Source organism: Manihot esculenta, chromosome 2, assembly GCF_001659605.2.
Source record: "Manihot esculenta cultivar AM560-2 chromosome 2, M.esculenta_v8, whole genome shotgun sequence".
NCBI classification, from domain to species: Eukaryota; Viridiplantae; Streptophyta; class Magnoliopsida; order Malpighiales; family Euphorbiaceae; genus Manihot; species Manihot esculenta.
The window spans coordinates 1088386-1103706 of NC_035162.2; the positions used below are offsets into that span (position 1 = coordinate 1088386).

A 15321-nucleotide genomic window follows, 5' to 3' on the forward strand; every position below is an offset into this window, starting at 1 on the left:
TAATATAAATTAAATTTTAATTAAGATGTGAAATCTCTAATTATTTAAAATTTTCAATTAAAATTTTTATTTAAGTATGAAAAAATCAAATATTTTAATTATATAATTTAAAATTTTTATATAATTAAAATTTTAAAATCTTAATTAAAATTTAATTTCAATTAATTAAATTACTTATATAATAAAAATAATATATAAATTAACTAAATCTGATTAAATTAATTTAAAAAGTTACTATAATAAAAAAAATTTAAAAATTAAAATTTTTATCCAAAATTAAAAATTTTAACAACAAATGTAAAAAACCATAAAATTATTTCCTTTTCATCATGTTGCGTCTCAGGCATCACTAGAGCCATGCGAAGAAGCTTGACATTGCAATGAAAGTAACTCCTCTCTGCTATACTTCAGCCTTTGATCTGCTTCAGAAGATGGATACAAGGAATCAGAAGAAAACAGAAAAGATTGCAGATGTAGAAATGTATTGCAATAGCTATTTATACCTATTGTACATACCTATGAAATACGGAGACAAGGGCATCTTTCCCTGCTTTCCGTTCATTTGTGAAGGTCTCAAAAGAATTCGTGATGGAGAAGAACGGTTACAGCTACTTTGTTCTGATGGAGACACATCAAGGAGTTCATGCTTCACTTTAATAAGCGGATGTTTCTTACAGAATGACGAGATGGCGTCCTCGGTCAAGAGCCAACAACCTCTGAGGTCCAACATTTTTAGATATACTGGGGGTATGAATAAATCCAGCGCAGAATTTGTCAACACAGCATCACAAAAGGCCAGATTTGTCAGCTTTGACAAAGGTGACAAATGGTGAAGCGCTACATCTGTAAGGGAAGCACTTTTAAGAGATAAGTGGCTCAACTCTTGGAAACTTGATATAGCGTCTAGGGCCACATCCCTGACTTGGGTATGCTCCAGATTCAAACTCTGCAAACAATTGAGCCTTTGCAAAGCTGTCAGAGAAGGAATCAAATTTGCCTCTTCCCCCACCTGGTGAATGAAACCTGAAAGGGCATAAGGAAACAATTACACAAAGGAAAAAAATATGCCAACTCATTACTAGCTGATTCAGACTACTCTTAAGTTTTAATATCATTGTGTAGTGGTATTAAAATGCAAAAACCTAAACAAAGGAATTTCAAAGAAGAATTTGCACCTGTGATGTTTGTATTGCTCAAGTCAACAACCTTGAGTGAAGGTATCGTTCCAATATACGAGATAGCCAAATCATCAATTGGAGTATGAGATAATGATAAAAATTCAAGATTGGGGACATGTTGAGCTAAAATTTCTACTCCAGCAGTGGTGACTCTCGTTTTGCAGAGGTTTAAATTTCTTAAAGTGGATCCAATACACGCAATGAATTCAACTGAATCATCTCCGATCATGCTAGAGCTAAGATCCAAGTGTTCCAGCATTTTCATGCAAGTCAAGAAGTAGAATCTCTGAAGGGATGAATTAGATACATCCAAAAAAGAAAGAAAAGTAGGCTCTATATGTAAAAACACATCAGCATCATTTGCAAATGTGGTTCCAGAATATACGAGTTTAGTTAGGGGAGCTTTATTACCATCACCTTCAGAGACAGACTCAATCACACAGTTGCTCAAGTTTAAGCATTCAAGAGATGACAAATTTGGCAACCTGGTGATGCTAGTCCAAGCTAGATTTAGAAAACTTAGCTTTGGAAACAGTTGGAGAACAGTGGTAGCTTTGTTAGTAATGTTACTTCCCCAGAGGTCAAGGTACTCTAGCTTTTTCAGCACCTAAAAGAAAATATGCATTAGAGTTCATTTTAGCTTCTGAAAATTCACACAGAAAGGAAGAACTAACAATAAAGTCCATACATCAACGTTCCAAAATATAAAGATATAAATGTAGAGGAAAGAGGTGCAATCACATTTACATTAATAATAGGCAGAAAACTGTGAGCACTCAAATTTGAAACTCTCCACAATGGTAACTCATCACTGTATAATGGATGGCACGCTTGTGGAAGGGAGTCTCAGACCAAATTCAAAAATAAAAAGAACAACTGAACTAACTTTGTAATGATGCATTGTATTAGTGAATATGATAAAATAAACAAAAACAAAAGAGAGAGAAACAGACTGCAATAATTTTTTCCCGAGGAGGTTGATCAAGATTCAGGAAAGGAAATTTTGAGTGGTTTGCTGAATTTATTGAATCTATTCAATTTACATTGCAGAAAATAATTCAGAAAAGCATTTGATTTCGGTTGATTTTAAACACGAACCTGGAGAGAACTCAGTGCTGCATCAGTGACAGGTAAGCCACCCAAGTCCAAGACAGATAAATTTCTAAGCGCGGATATAAGTGTAACCCCATTTGCTGTTAGCCCAGTTTCTGAAATACGGAGTACTTCCAATGTTGAAATTGATAGAAGATGCTTAATGCCAGCATCAGTAACCTTGGCACATCTGGAAAGATCCAATTCCCTCAAACTAGTCATCCCTAAACCCAACGAAAACGTAAGGTATAAATATACGCAAGAATTTCTCTGCATCTTCGACAATTTAATTGAAGATGCAGATTCGCACCAATCGACAATTTAATTGACGTATAGGGATAGATATAGTTAATACCAGTTAAAGCCCAAAGCGCCGAGCTATTGATTCTATGGCAATCGGCAAGATTCAAGGAGCTCAAGCAACGAAACGCTCCCAAATATGCTATCCACTCTGCATCCACAGCGTTTTCACCTCTCAGATCAACCACCTCCACGCTATGTTTGAAAACTCTACAATACCAAATCTAATATCATTCAATAATTCTTTAACTGTACAGTCCTCCTGCTTCCGTTATTTATTTTCAAAAATCGAAGATCTAATCTTAATCTGAAAGGATCGAGATTTTGTATTGATTTTTTTAAAACAAAAAAAAAAAAAAAGGAATGAATTTTGACCACTTACTCGAGCAAAGAAGGGAAAAGAAGGCCGCGATGGATGAGGCGGCGAAGGATAGCATCGGCAAGAAGGGAAGGAATGCGCTCGAGAGTCCGTCGTTGCCTCCTCCATTTCTCCACAGATTCTCTAGTTTCACACGCTGCCTCGATGCAGATTCGCACCAATCGAGTCTCCGATTCCATTTCTAAAATATGATATTGCGAGTCTGCTTGATGCTTCTCCTCTTTACTATTGTAATATTCTTCTCTGATGGAGCTTAGAGCTTATGATCATGAAAGATGGAGAAACCAGCCACTGCTACAACCTATGACTTCCGATGGAAGAGAAGGGGGCTAAACCTGGGCCAAACTAGATACATGGGCTGCCAGTTACAAGGCTTCTCTATACCTGTGACTGAGGCTAGATAAATGTGGGAGAGATTATTAATAAAACCAACTTACAAAGAGGTCCCATTAAAAAAAAAAAACCTTAAGAACAGAATCTAAGTAATAATTGCCCACAGTTATATGATGCAGCCCACGTCGCCTGGGAGAACCTCAAATCAACAATCACTAATTATTTTATCGATTTTAAATTGTTTAGAGTTATTTTGTATTGAATTTATTCCTGTGGTTGTTGCAGGAAGAGATAGAAGCAATCGAAAAGGCAACAGATTTTTCATGTTTTTTCATATTTGGATTCTTTCTTTATTTTTTTTTTAAAATTTCTTTATTAAAAAAATAAATATTTGTTAATACTTAAGAATTAAGTGAATATTTTATTATTAAAAAATAATATTTTACTATGTTAAGATTCATTTAGCCTTAATTATAAAATTCTAGGTTAATTAGAGCTAAAAGTTTATTTTAAACTTATTTAACCTTCTACTAACAGTTTCGGATTTATTTAAACTTTATATCATTTTTTTTTTGACAATGCAAATATAACATTGCATTAAAAGCTTATCGGGATAAAATTCACAATAAGAGCAAGAGATAAAAAAAGCCCACCCAATATCTCTAGCTAGCTCGTGTCCTTCACCGAAATCAGGAGATATGCCGACACCCACAGAAAGAACAACACTTGATAAAAAAACAACTGCAAACAAAATCACATGCATAAGCAGCAGGTTCTAATGACGAGTATTTGCTGAGTTAAGTTGAAAATCGAATTGTAGTTAAAAATTATATTATTTTAAAAAATTAAATTTAATTAATTTTAAATAAAAATTAATTTAAATTAAAGTGATCTTATTTAATTAAATTAAATTTAGTTTAATTAAATTAAATTTAGTTTAATTGATTAAATTTTTTTACATTTTATTTTTATTTTATTTTAATATTTTAAAGTTTAATTAAAATATTTTAATTTTAATTATAATATAATATTTTTATATTATAAAAAATAATATATTATTATTATTATTATTTGATTCGGTTTACTTTAATAATTTTTTATATTAAAATTAAATTGAATTAAAAAATTTTTAAAATAAAAAAAAAATAAATTTAAAAAATAAAATTTAAATTTTAAATTAATTTAATTTGATTGAGAAAATCCCAAATATATTAATAAAAATCTCAATGCATGCCAATAATATCATAAAACAACATGAATTAAAGTATTGCATAAAACATCACTATCCCTTGACCACCAAAAAATAAAACCAAATATCCAGCCAAAATTTCTTTATCCACCGTGGTCGACAATCAAAAGAAAAATCTTCAACTTTTAACAGCTATAAAATTATTATGATAAATTGATTAAATTCTAGTGCTAATCATTATAAACTCGCATCTTTTCAATATTACTTCAAATAATGACAGATCAATAAAACCTAAATAAGTAAAAATCAAAATCTCCTAACCATAAATTCTCTCAAAGTAAATCAAAACACACTTGGAAACAAATAAACTAATCACAAAATTGCAAAGAAAAAAAATATAGGCATCCATTGCGGAGAAGGCAGCAAAGCCAGAGCAATTTTTCAAATCATGCATTATTTTAAAAAAATTATCAATTCAGACAGAATCCGAAAATATTTTCGGATTCTGTGTGTCAACACTAGGGGCTCGCCAGTCAGAATGCCGAAGACACCAGTTCGACACTAATAGTGTCGAACAAATGGCAGTTCGGCAACATAAATGGTGAACTTGGGCTGGTGCAACTTGTTCGGCACTTTTGATGCCGAACACGCTGATCTGGCTGCCCTGGCTGCCTGCTGTATATGTAGAAAATTCTTCGGCACTTATAATGCCGAAGAGCGCCCTGCATGCTAAAGATTCACGTACCTGCATGTTTTAAAAAAAATAAAAATAATTTTATAAAAATAAAATAAATTTAAAAAGGAAATAAATGAGAGATTAAATAATTTATTAATTTAATATATATTTTTTTAATTATATTTATTTTTAAATTTATTAAAATTTTTTAAAAATTATTAAATTCTATTTTCTTAATTATATTTATTTTAAAAAATTACATTGTATTAGATATTAAAAATTATTTAAAATAACTTTAACATAAAATAAAATTAATACTAATCAATTTACATAATATTATAATATAAAAATAAAATAAAATAAAATTTATTTTATTTTTATTTTTATTTTTTATTTTATTTTTATTTTTATTTTTATATTAAAACTCTTCGGCACTTATAGTCTCCTCCATGCAAAAGATTCACGTACCTGCATGCTTTAAAAAAAACAAAAATAATTTTATAAAAATAAAATAAATTTAAAAGAGAAATAAATGAGGGATTAAATAATTTATTAATTTAATATATATATTTTTAATTATATTTATTTTTAAATTTATTAAATTTTTTAAAAATTATTAAATTCTATTTTCTTAATTATATTTATTTTAAAAAATTACATTGTATTAGATATTAAAAATTATTTAAAATAACTTTAACATAAAATAAAATTAATATTAATCAATTTACATAATATTATAATATAAAAATAAAATAAAATTAATACTAATCAATTTATATAATATTATAATATAAAAATAAAAATAAAATAAAAATAAATAATAAAAATAAAAATAAAATAAATTTTATTATTAAATTTTAAAAAAAACTTTGCAGGCAATGTTCGGCACTACAAGTGCCGAACATTGCTTTTGGCGTGATTTTAAGTTTTTTTTCAAAATTTATTTTAATTTTAATTTTATTTTTATATTATAATATTATGTAAATTGATTAGTATTAATTTTATTTTATGTTAAAGTTATTTTAAATAATTTTTAATATCTAATACAATGTAATTTTTTAAAATAAATATAATTAAGAAAATAGAATTTAATAATTTTTAAAAAATTTAATAAATTTAAAAATAAATATAATTAAAAAAATATAAATTAAATTAATAAATTATTTAATCCCTCATTTATTTCCCTTTTAAATTTATTTTATTTTTATAAAATTAATTTTATTTTTTTTAAAACATGCAGGTACATGAAATTTATTTTATTTTTATAAAATTATTTTTGTTTTTTTTAAACATGCAGGTACATGAATCTTTTTGCATGGCACTCTTTGACAATATAAGTGCCGAAGAGTTTCCTTCATATACCGCCGGCAGTCAGGGCAGCCAGATCAACTTGTTCGGCATCAAGAGTGCCGAACAAGTTGCATCAGTCCAAGTTCGCCATTTATGCTGCCGAACTGCCATTTGTTCGATACTATTAGTGTCGAATTGGCGTTTTCTACATTTTGACTGGCGAACCCTGACGTTGACACACAGAATTTGAAAATATTTTCAAATTCTGTTTGAATTAATAATTTTTTTTAAAATAATGCATGATTTAAAAAATTGCTCGCAAAGCCATCAAAATCAACTTGCCTGAGATGTTGCCCTCTCTTTGTCTTTTCGCCTTATTCCTAAGATTCATTAGGAGAGGATCTAGATTCTAGAGAAAGAGCACTTAAATGAAAATCTCAACCACTTTATAAGTTGCTTAAGCGGGCTCGTAGACCCCAAAAGATAAAGATACACGAAAGTTGATGCCTGGCGGCATTTATTTTTAGTAAAGGAATTCAATCGGTGGGCACATGGATGGCGTTCAAAACCTTTGTCCTGGTGGGACATTGTCACCTACACCTCCACAATTCAGCTCCCAAATAAAAGTCCGGGACAAGACAACATATCCTTTCCCGAGATGACTCATGTATGCTGGAGCGGCGGCCACTTCCTGCTCCTAACTTTTTTATTTTTTATTTTTATCGAATCGGGGATATTGCATTTAAGGGAAGAGTAGATAAACATTAACATTTTATACTTATTTTGTAATATAATTTATATATATATATATATATATATATTAAAAATATAATTTTTTATAAATTTTTTTATATATACAATATTACAGTTAAGTTTGATTACAACAATTCAATTATATTCTAACGTATAAAATAAAATAAAAAAACGTGGAGAGAAGAAAGAACCGAATAAGAATTAACTCAAATTTTTATTTTTTTCAATAAATTTAACTAAAAATAAATAAATTATGATGCCAATTAGAAAATTTTAAGCATTATATAATTTCTCCTAATATTAGCCACCAATGCTTGCCTCGAAACACCTAGATTTCCCGTAATCACATCGGGACACACAATTTCCGAAGACTCGGGCCAAAAAACTTATCGAACACTCTGGTTATTAAATCACAAGCCACGTGCGCACACCTTCAATCTGTGCCATCGACATATAGTTTATTGGAAATTCAACCTCCAAGATTATCATCTTCTCCATGCACAGGTGGCATGCCACCCATCGCACTACTATATGTAACAGCTTACCCAACTTCTTTTCTCTTTTACAAGGAGGGCTATCGAATGAAAGCAGGGGCCACTGCGAGGATGATGTGGTAATGGTGGCAAGTGGGAGGATTATGTCAGAGTCGGCGAAACGCAGCGGTAGCGGCGAAACCCTTCTCAAGAGACCAAATTACAATAGTCAACGGAGAGAATTGGATACAAACAGCATGAAGGCTCTTTGCTCTGTCGATGGTGTTTTTCTTGATGATGGTGGAGAGTATAATACAAGCAAGAAGAGAGGCCCAACTGAAGTAACCTCCAGCGAAGACACTAACTGTCGGGGAAAAGAACGCAAGAATCACGATAATAATTCCAGCGAATTCAGTTTATCTCATAAGTCGGAATATTCTGATCCCTCCAAAGGGAAGAAAGTGGTAAAACCCGTCGGAATAAATATGGCTGGCTGTGATGGAGATGATGGTCATGTAAGTATGACCTGCGTGTCACATGGCTCGATTTCGGTGATTGGACGGCGTAGAGCGATGGAAGATGCGCTGACAGTTGCCCCAGGAGTTGTCGTAGGTGAGCATGGCCGTTACGACTTTTTTGCGGTTTACGACGGACACGGAGGAGCTAGGGTGGCGTACGCGTGCAGAGATAGGATGCACCAGCTGGTGGCAAAAGAGGTGGAGAAAGGGAGGTCGATTAACGAGAAGGGATTAGGTTACTGGGAGAAGGTGATGGGAACGTGTTTCAATAAGATGGATGAGGAGGTGAGTCCAGGAGGAGGTGATGGTGGTGGTGGAGAAAATGGAGAGGAGTTATCAGAGAAGACAGTAGGATCGACAGCAGCAGTGGTTATGGTGGGAAGGGAGGAGGTGGTGGTGGCAAATTGTGGGGATTCTAGGGTGGTTGTCTGTCGTGGAGGAGTGGCTGTGGCTTTGTCTAATGACCATAAGGTGATGCATAACACTGGTTTATTGGTTTTTAAATATTTTTCTTTTGCTTGCTTTAGAGCTCAAAAAACGTAAAACAGAGCTTTGTGTCTTGGGCTTTCCTTGTACAGCCTGACAGGTCCGATGAACGGGAGAGAGTAGAAGCTGCCGGTGGACGAGTTATTAACTGGCATGGTAGCCGCGTTCTTGGTGTACTCGGTACTTCAAGATCAATAGGTACCTTGTATATTTTTCCAATTGATTCCAATGAAAGTAGAAATATTTATATGTAGCTAAAGTTTTAAATCTCAAATAATGAAGTCTAATCTATTAAGTTATTGTTGACTTGTAGTTAAATAATTAGATTAAAATTTTTTAAAAATTAATAGTAAATCATAGTTTAAAATTTTTCAATTTAATTTTTATTTTTAAAGGTTAACGTATTTTTATATTATTATAAAGTAAATATTTAAATTGTGTGCATATAATATATATATATTTTTTTCCTCATACATGTAAGACTGTAAATGTTGTCAATTTTATACCTTAAAATTTGAAAATTGCAAATATATTTTTTAATTTTTAAATATGTTTAAATTAAGTTGTTATTTTTTATTAATCAAATAAAATGTTTAGGGACAGACTGGTGATAATGTAACTTTTTCATGTTACGGTTGATTGAAAAGATTTAATTTATTATCAAGAATTTAATATTTTAACTACAAATATGAATTATGGCAAATATTTAAAAATTTTAATTCACCATGGATTTGAAATAGAAAATAAATAATAAAATCCCAGTAGATATATTTGTAATGAAGCGGGTCAAGTAAGATTTTGCTGTTAATGTAATGCAAAACCGTCTACTTTATACAGGGGATCAGTATTTAAAACCTTATGTGAGCTCAGAACCAGAGGTTACAGTGATTGAGCGAAACGAATCAGATGACTTCATTATAATAGCAACGGATGGTTTATGGGATGTTATTTCCAGTGAGTTTGCTTGTGAAATTGTGAAGAAGTACTTTGATGGCCGAATAAAAAACACAAGACTTGCGGAAAGATTTGCAGGAAGAAGTGCTGCAGAGGCAGCTGCTATGCTAGCCGAATTGGCAATGGCTCGAGGGAGCAAAGATAATATCAGCGTCATTATAGTCGAGCTCAAGAGTTCAAAGAGTTCAAAGTAGTATAATATTTGTTCATCTTTTCTTTAGTCATGACAATTTTATTTATGGTTTTGCTTTTCAGAGTTTGTACTGTTTATGGTTTGCTGAATGCATGGATCAGATGAACCTTTTTATCTCATCACAGAGAGTCAACATATTCATTGCCGCATATAAATGGGCATGGTCTGCAAGATTTTGAGTGGACATGGGATAAAAATCAAGGGCTACATGTGAATTTTCAATATCAATAGACAAAAGGGGGAAAGAGCAAGATTAATTTTGTAATGCCACGGACTATATTCATATGAGGAGTTTAAAATTTGTTGCAGAGCTTACAACATCACACTAAAAAGAACATCGAATTTTGTTTTCAAGTACAAATAAAGGAAAAAAGACTTTCTTGAATTCTAGTTGAGAGGTCTGAGTTTTTGCATCTCAACTAGAACTCTTTTAACCGTCTCTCTCAAGCATGTCTATAAAAGCTAGTGAAGTGGAGGAGAAAGAGGATGAGCACACTTCTTTTTGATTGTCTCTTCACTCCTTTCATCCTCCAACCTTATTTTAGCCTAAAATTCACTGAACCCTAATCAGATGCCAAATCAACAAGCTGAAAATCCCAAACGAAGAAAAGGTGTCATGTAAAAAAAGACCTTTCTGGACCGCACTTTTTGTATAGCTGCACAATTCTTACATTACAACCCCAGAAGTTATACCAACCGCTTTCTTGTTTCTGTAGATGTTTTTCTTCCTTTTTTCAGGCTAAAGTGTAGCTTGAAACTGAGATATCTGCAGCAGAGGCTGAATGAATATAAACAAACTCGAGACTTTTTCCGGCAGGTAAAGTATTGAGCCATGATGGAAAAGCATAAGAATCTCCAGACTTATTTAGACCCCATATAGGACCGTAAAGCTTAGAAATTGTAAGTTTAAGATCTGTCAATGTCTTAGCGGACTTGTTACTGACTATAGTGGAATATCTGTAGTAAGTTTTTCCCTTGGCGATCCATGAAGTTGTCACCTTCTGCTCTATGGAAACAGGGACAGAGGTTGAAGCTGGAAAATAGACGGCACAATATTAGATATCCAAATTCATTAGTATTTAAGAAAAAGAAAATGAAGTCACTAGTCCCTTGATCAACCAGCTAAAAAATAAATGCTGGATATGAGTGCATTAGGCATGAAAATCAGAGACATTTAGAAGGGAAGCAAAAAAATTAAGTACCTGGAGCTGGAGTTATTTTAGGCTGTGGTGCTGGTTTTTGCTGGTTAGGAGCTGGAATCACCACTGTCACATAAAATCCCATGATCAGAGTTATCCTATGCAATAGCAAATCCATCATGTTACTAACAATGGCTATAGAGCCTATATACCTGGAAGCAGCTGGTTGTAACCCCCATGACCACCATTTAGGCGAGCCAATATACCAACAATCGGAGCATTGTTGTAGGTAGCAGGCTCTGTTTGCTCATAATTGTCCCTTTCATCGGCAAAATTGTCATAGGCATCAGGGCCACCAACAATAGCACCAGTAAGGACATTAGGATCACTTGCTTTCTTGCTATACCAAGTGGCATAACCACCTCTGCAGCTGACAAACGTAGGATCAACTTTAATGGAAACAATTGAGGAAGCCCGGTGGTGAACTTGTCGCGGATAGTTGTTTCCATACCCCACCATGTAACTAGTAGCTCTTGGGTTATCTCCAAGAATGTAATCCACCTGATAGGGAAAAAAAATTTGACACATTGCATAAGTTCAGATTGTATGCTCGTAAGAAAAATATGTTGTATGAGTACGACATCGAATATTTGATTAATTTTACCTGAGATTTTGCAAAAGAGAGAAGCTCAGATGGAGCAACATTGCCGGATGCACACTTCATGCTTCTACCAGATGAAGCAAGATAGTCAGAATAGACGGTAGCCAGGAAGGAGGCACTGGAGACAAATTGCAAATTGTTCCACCTCTGGCGGAAAATGAGACCACCAGGAGTTTTCTGAACATTCCTGGCGCCCTTACCAAGGCATGAACACATGAAGTACTCAGCCTTCTGTTGGTACCTCTCAAAGACAGGTGCATAGTGTCCGGCTTTGCCTTGCATCAGGAACTGCAGCATTACCAATTTGCAAGTCAATCCTCCACATTCCAGATAATTGTGACAAATACGAACATATTATTTGTGTTAGAGCTAAATTAAGATAATTTATACCTTTGCAACGAGAGTTTGAACCCCAGCATACTTGACATCCCAGCCAAACTCAGTCATACTCCAACCAGTTCCACCCATCGAGTCACCATTGTTCCCAAGGTAGCTCAAGTAGTATTGATTGTTGGTTGCGTGATACAACCAGGCAGCAGCCCACAGCAATTCATCCTGTAGCATTTCAAAACCAAATCAAATACAACATTAATTTCTAAAATTTAATTAAAAAAAAAAACAAAAAGAAGTTAATTTTCTTACGTTGTATCCACTAATTGAGCGATAATACTTTTGGGCAACAGTAATGCTGCTATCATATTTGCCCCTGTACTTGTCTGCAAAATCGAACAGCTGGAAAATGGAAAAAGAAAAAAGAAAAAGGTCAGTGGCAATTCATGTGATTAGATGAAAAGTGCAAGGTTAGGTAGGGAAACTCAAAATTTTATAAGAAATTAGGCAGGGAAAGTACAATAGGAGTGGGCCTGGCTGATGGTGGAGGCGGGACTAAAAAACCAATCCACCGACAGTGTTCTCACGTGAGAAGAGAAAGCAGTAAACTAGCAACTGCCTCCGCTATTTATGGGTCGAAACACGTGGACGGTTTAGATCTGGGAGTACAAATAAATCTGTACGGCTGACAGACAATACGCGTGATAAACGGAGAAAAGCGTCTCACCATCTCCATGATCCAAAAAGTGCGCCGAAAGATTTTATTCGCATTTAAAGGAACGAAATTCATTTTATCAAGACTACAACGGCATCGTTTCTTTGCAATTACTACCACTATTTTCATACTTGTTCTCTCTAATCTTTATTTTTAAAACCTAATAACCTTTTCGGCGTTTAAATTAAACTTCCATATTTTGATTATCTATAAAAAAAAGTGGAAAACACACAGTACTGTTATATTCAGAAACAGTGTAATCTTTTACCTGATGTGCGTGAGCGAGGAGCTCATTGGCATAAGCAGGGTTGGAGCGGCGGAAGACGATGGAGGCGGCAGCCATGGCGGCGGCCGTTTCACCGGCAAGATCCGACCCTGGATTGCTTGGATCAATCCTATAAGCTCTGCGGTCGGTGGTCATGTCCTCCGGTCTTTGCCAGCAATAATGGTCACTGTTTCCATCTCCCACCTAACTCACAAAAAACGCATAGCATAGAACGACACGACGTTAAATTATTAGTAGTTAACAATTATTAAATTTGTTACTGTTACAAACAAGACGTCATATTATTAGTAGTAGTGCAGATTAATGGGGCATCAATTCTGTTAAAACAAGATAATCTCAATGAAAATGACAAACAGAACGGTGAAAACCTATCAAAGATTAAGAAAATAAAAACTAGTGACGCTTTAATGGAATTGGTCTGACTTGTTATCATTACGATTTTGGAGCTGAACTCATTTTTTTTAGCACTGTTTTATTCTGCATATAGAGCCGGTTTTATGCCATAGCTTGATTTCTACGAAACTAATACATTCACGAATTTATTCTGCTCAAAATCAAGAAATTGCCCTCTCTGAAAGTAAACAGAAGTCTGACTTTGGAAAAAGAGAAAGTTGTAGTGTGAAAGGTACCTCCCCGTAGAGAACATAGGGTTCAGGGTGAGCTTTAATAAGGTAGTCAGTTCCCCACTTAACGGCCGCCATGGCATGACCAAGTTCACCGCTCGCTGCCATTTGTTTCCCATATTCTATTATGCTCCACGACATCATTGTAATCGTGAAGGCCATGGGGAGCCCAAACTTCACATTGTCCCCTGCATCATAGTACCCGCCTACTAGATCCACCTGCAATTTTGAAAACAAACTTAATGGTGTTTACTTCTACAATTTCAGCTAACAGAATAGGAAGAAATCAATAAACCCATTTGGATTTTTCAATACGGAGGTTGATGTTTTACACTTACCCCACTGGTCTTGCCGTCATTTAGACCAGAATTAGCCCTCCAAGTGACTCTCTGATCATGGGGAAGGTAACCAGATCTTTGAGCTTCAAAGAAGAGAATACTCTTACTGAGAGCTTGACCATAGTCATGCCCAGCAAAAGCAAATGGGAGACAAAGGAACAGAAACAGGGGGGCCATTGAAAAGAGTGCACAACGCTTCTCCATATTGAAGTAGAAACAGAAGGGTCTCAGCCAAAAAAAGAGCCCAAATGCAGCTTATGAGATCCGTTCAGCAACAGCAACTAGGTACAACAAAGGGGATAATGGCAATGATGGTATATTTATCAGTTAAAACTTCTGATAAACCCACCTGTAAGAGTCTTCCTCTTACAATAGAGAGGTTAGAGGAGGAAGAACAAAAGAGAGTGGTAGCAAGGAATGGGAGGAGCTGAAGGTGCTATATATTGAGGAGGAAAGGAAAGTATCAAGAGCTGAGAAATTGGCAGAGCTCAATTAATTTTATTTATTTTCATATTATTTATTTTTCTGAAGACTGGAAAAACAGTTGAGAAAAAGAACAGAGTCATGTGGGTGACCTTTGGCTCTTCACTGGAAGGGTCGGTGAGGATTTAATGTAATTGTAGAAAATAATTTTAATTTTAATTTTTTATTTATTTATTTTACCATTATAAGCCTATCCATCACCTAGCAAGCCATTTCACTTGCAGGTACAGCGGCAGTCTCAGTCCCCATAGGCTATGAATTTACTGAAAAGGAGAAATGGAAAAGGAAGCAGCGATAAGAAGAGTCAAAAAGCTCAGGAAGCTGTCCCCACCTTCAAATTCTCTAAAATACCCCTGCACTTTTCCTCAGAATAGCAAGTGTTATCCGCTTAATAATAGGCTGATTTTGCATTTTGCATGCTTTTAATTGGATCATTATTACCTTTCTTTCGAACGTTGCTAAATTAGGAAACTGACCCAATTCTTCAGAAGTCGCAGTTCATATGTTTTAATTTTGATAAAAAAAATTATTATATGCTCTTTTTAATCCATTCTTTTACTTTTTCGGTTAAGAAAAAACTCAATTCTTCTGCTTTTTTATTTTTACTTTTTATTATTTATATAGGTATTTTAAATAAAAATTAATTAAAGTAGTTGTATAATTTCTTATATAAATAATTAAGCGATTAAAAGTCTTATGGTAATTTTTTTAAAAAAAAATTTATGTCACGCTAATTTAGTTCTCAAAAACCTAATACAGATACCTCACCGATTAAGTTCAACGCATTAATGGGAAAGCTTCTATTTGGCAGGCGAAAAGGAGAAAAATAATAAAATTTCAACCATGTGCTTAATAACCTCTCACATTAATGAAATTTATGATTATGCATCTCCATGCCAATTCACATATTGGAAATCTAATAACTTTGGTTG

General features: G+C 33.7%; 3 protein-coding genes across 5 annotated transcripts; 1 reads left to right on the forward strand and 2 right to left on the reverse strand.

Annotated features, from left to right (window-relative positions):
• Positions 1-218: 218 nt before the first annotated feature.
• On the reverse strand, positions 219-3347 carry LOC110608538 (dynein regulatory complex subunit 6). 3 transcript variants are annotated; one of them, XM_021747788.2, is made up of 6 exons: positions 2953-3347; positions 2626-2721; positions 2277-2494; positions 1176-1785; positions 517-1023; positions 219-422 (listed from the first exon to the last, which is right to left on the reverse strand). In XM_021747788.2, exons 1-6 carry the CDS (start codon positions 3005-3007, stop codon positions 340-342), a joined length of 1569 nt encoding a protein of 522 aa, XP_021603480.2. In that variant the 5' UTR covers positions 3008-3347; the 3' UTR covers positions 219-339. The 3 variants fall into 3 exon arrangements, with proteins under 3 accessions (XP_021603480.2, XP_021603478.2, XP_021603479.2); XM_021747786.2 differs by having other exon boundaries at positions 2626-2780; positions 2953-3345; XM_021747787.2 differs by having other exon boundaries at positions 219-419; positions 2626-2780; positions 2953-3343.
• A 4311-nt stretch (positions 3348-7658) lies between these two features.
• On the forward strand, positions 7659-9933 carry LOC110609096 (protein phosphatase 2C 51). Its single transcript, XM_021748437.2, has 3 exons — positions 7659-8652; positions 8760-8865; positions 9505-9933. The coding sequence occupies exons 1-3, from the start codon at positions 7687-7689 to the stop codon at positions 9813-9815; spliced, it is 1383 nt and encodes a 460-aa protein (XP_021604129.2). The 5' UTR covers positions 7659-7686; the 3' UTR covers positions 9816-9933.
• Positions 9934-10067: 134 nt separating this feature from the next.
• Positions 10068-14449, reverse strand: LOC110609095 (endoglucanase 6). Its single transcript, XM_021748436.2, has 9 exons — positions 13907-14449; positions 13575-13787; positions 12928-13128; positions 12257-12346; positions 12005-12169; positions 11618-11902; positions 11166-11514; positions 11017-11079; positions 10068-10847 (listed from the first exon to the last, which is right to left on the reverse strand). The coding sequence occupies exons 1-9, from the start codon at positions 14108-14110 to the stop codon at positions 10549-10551; spliced, it is 1869 nt and encodes a 622-aa protein (XP_021604128.1). The 5' UTR covers positions 14111-14449; the 3' UTR covers positions 10068-10548.
• Positions 14450-15321: the final 872 nt, after the last annotated feature.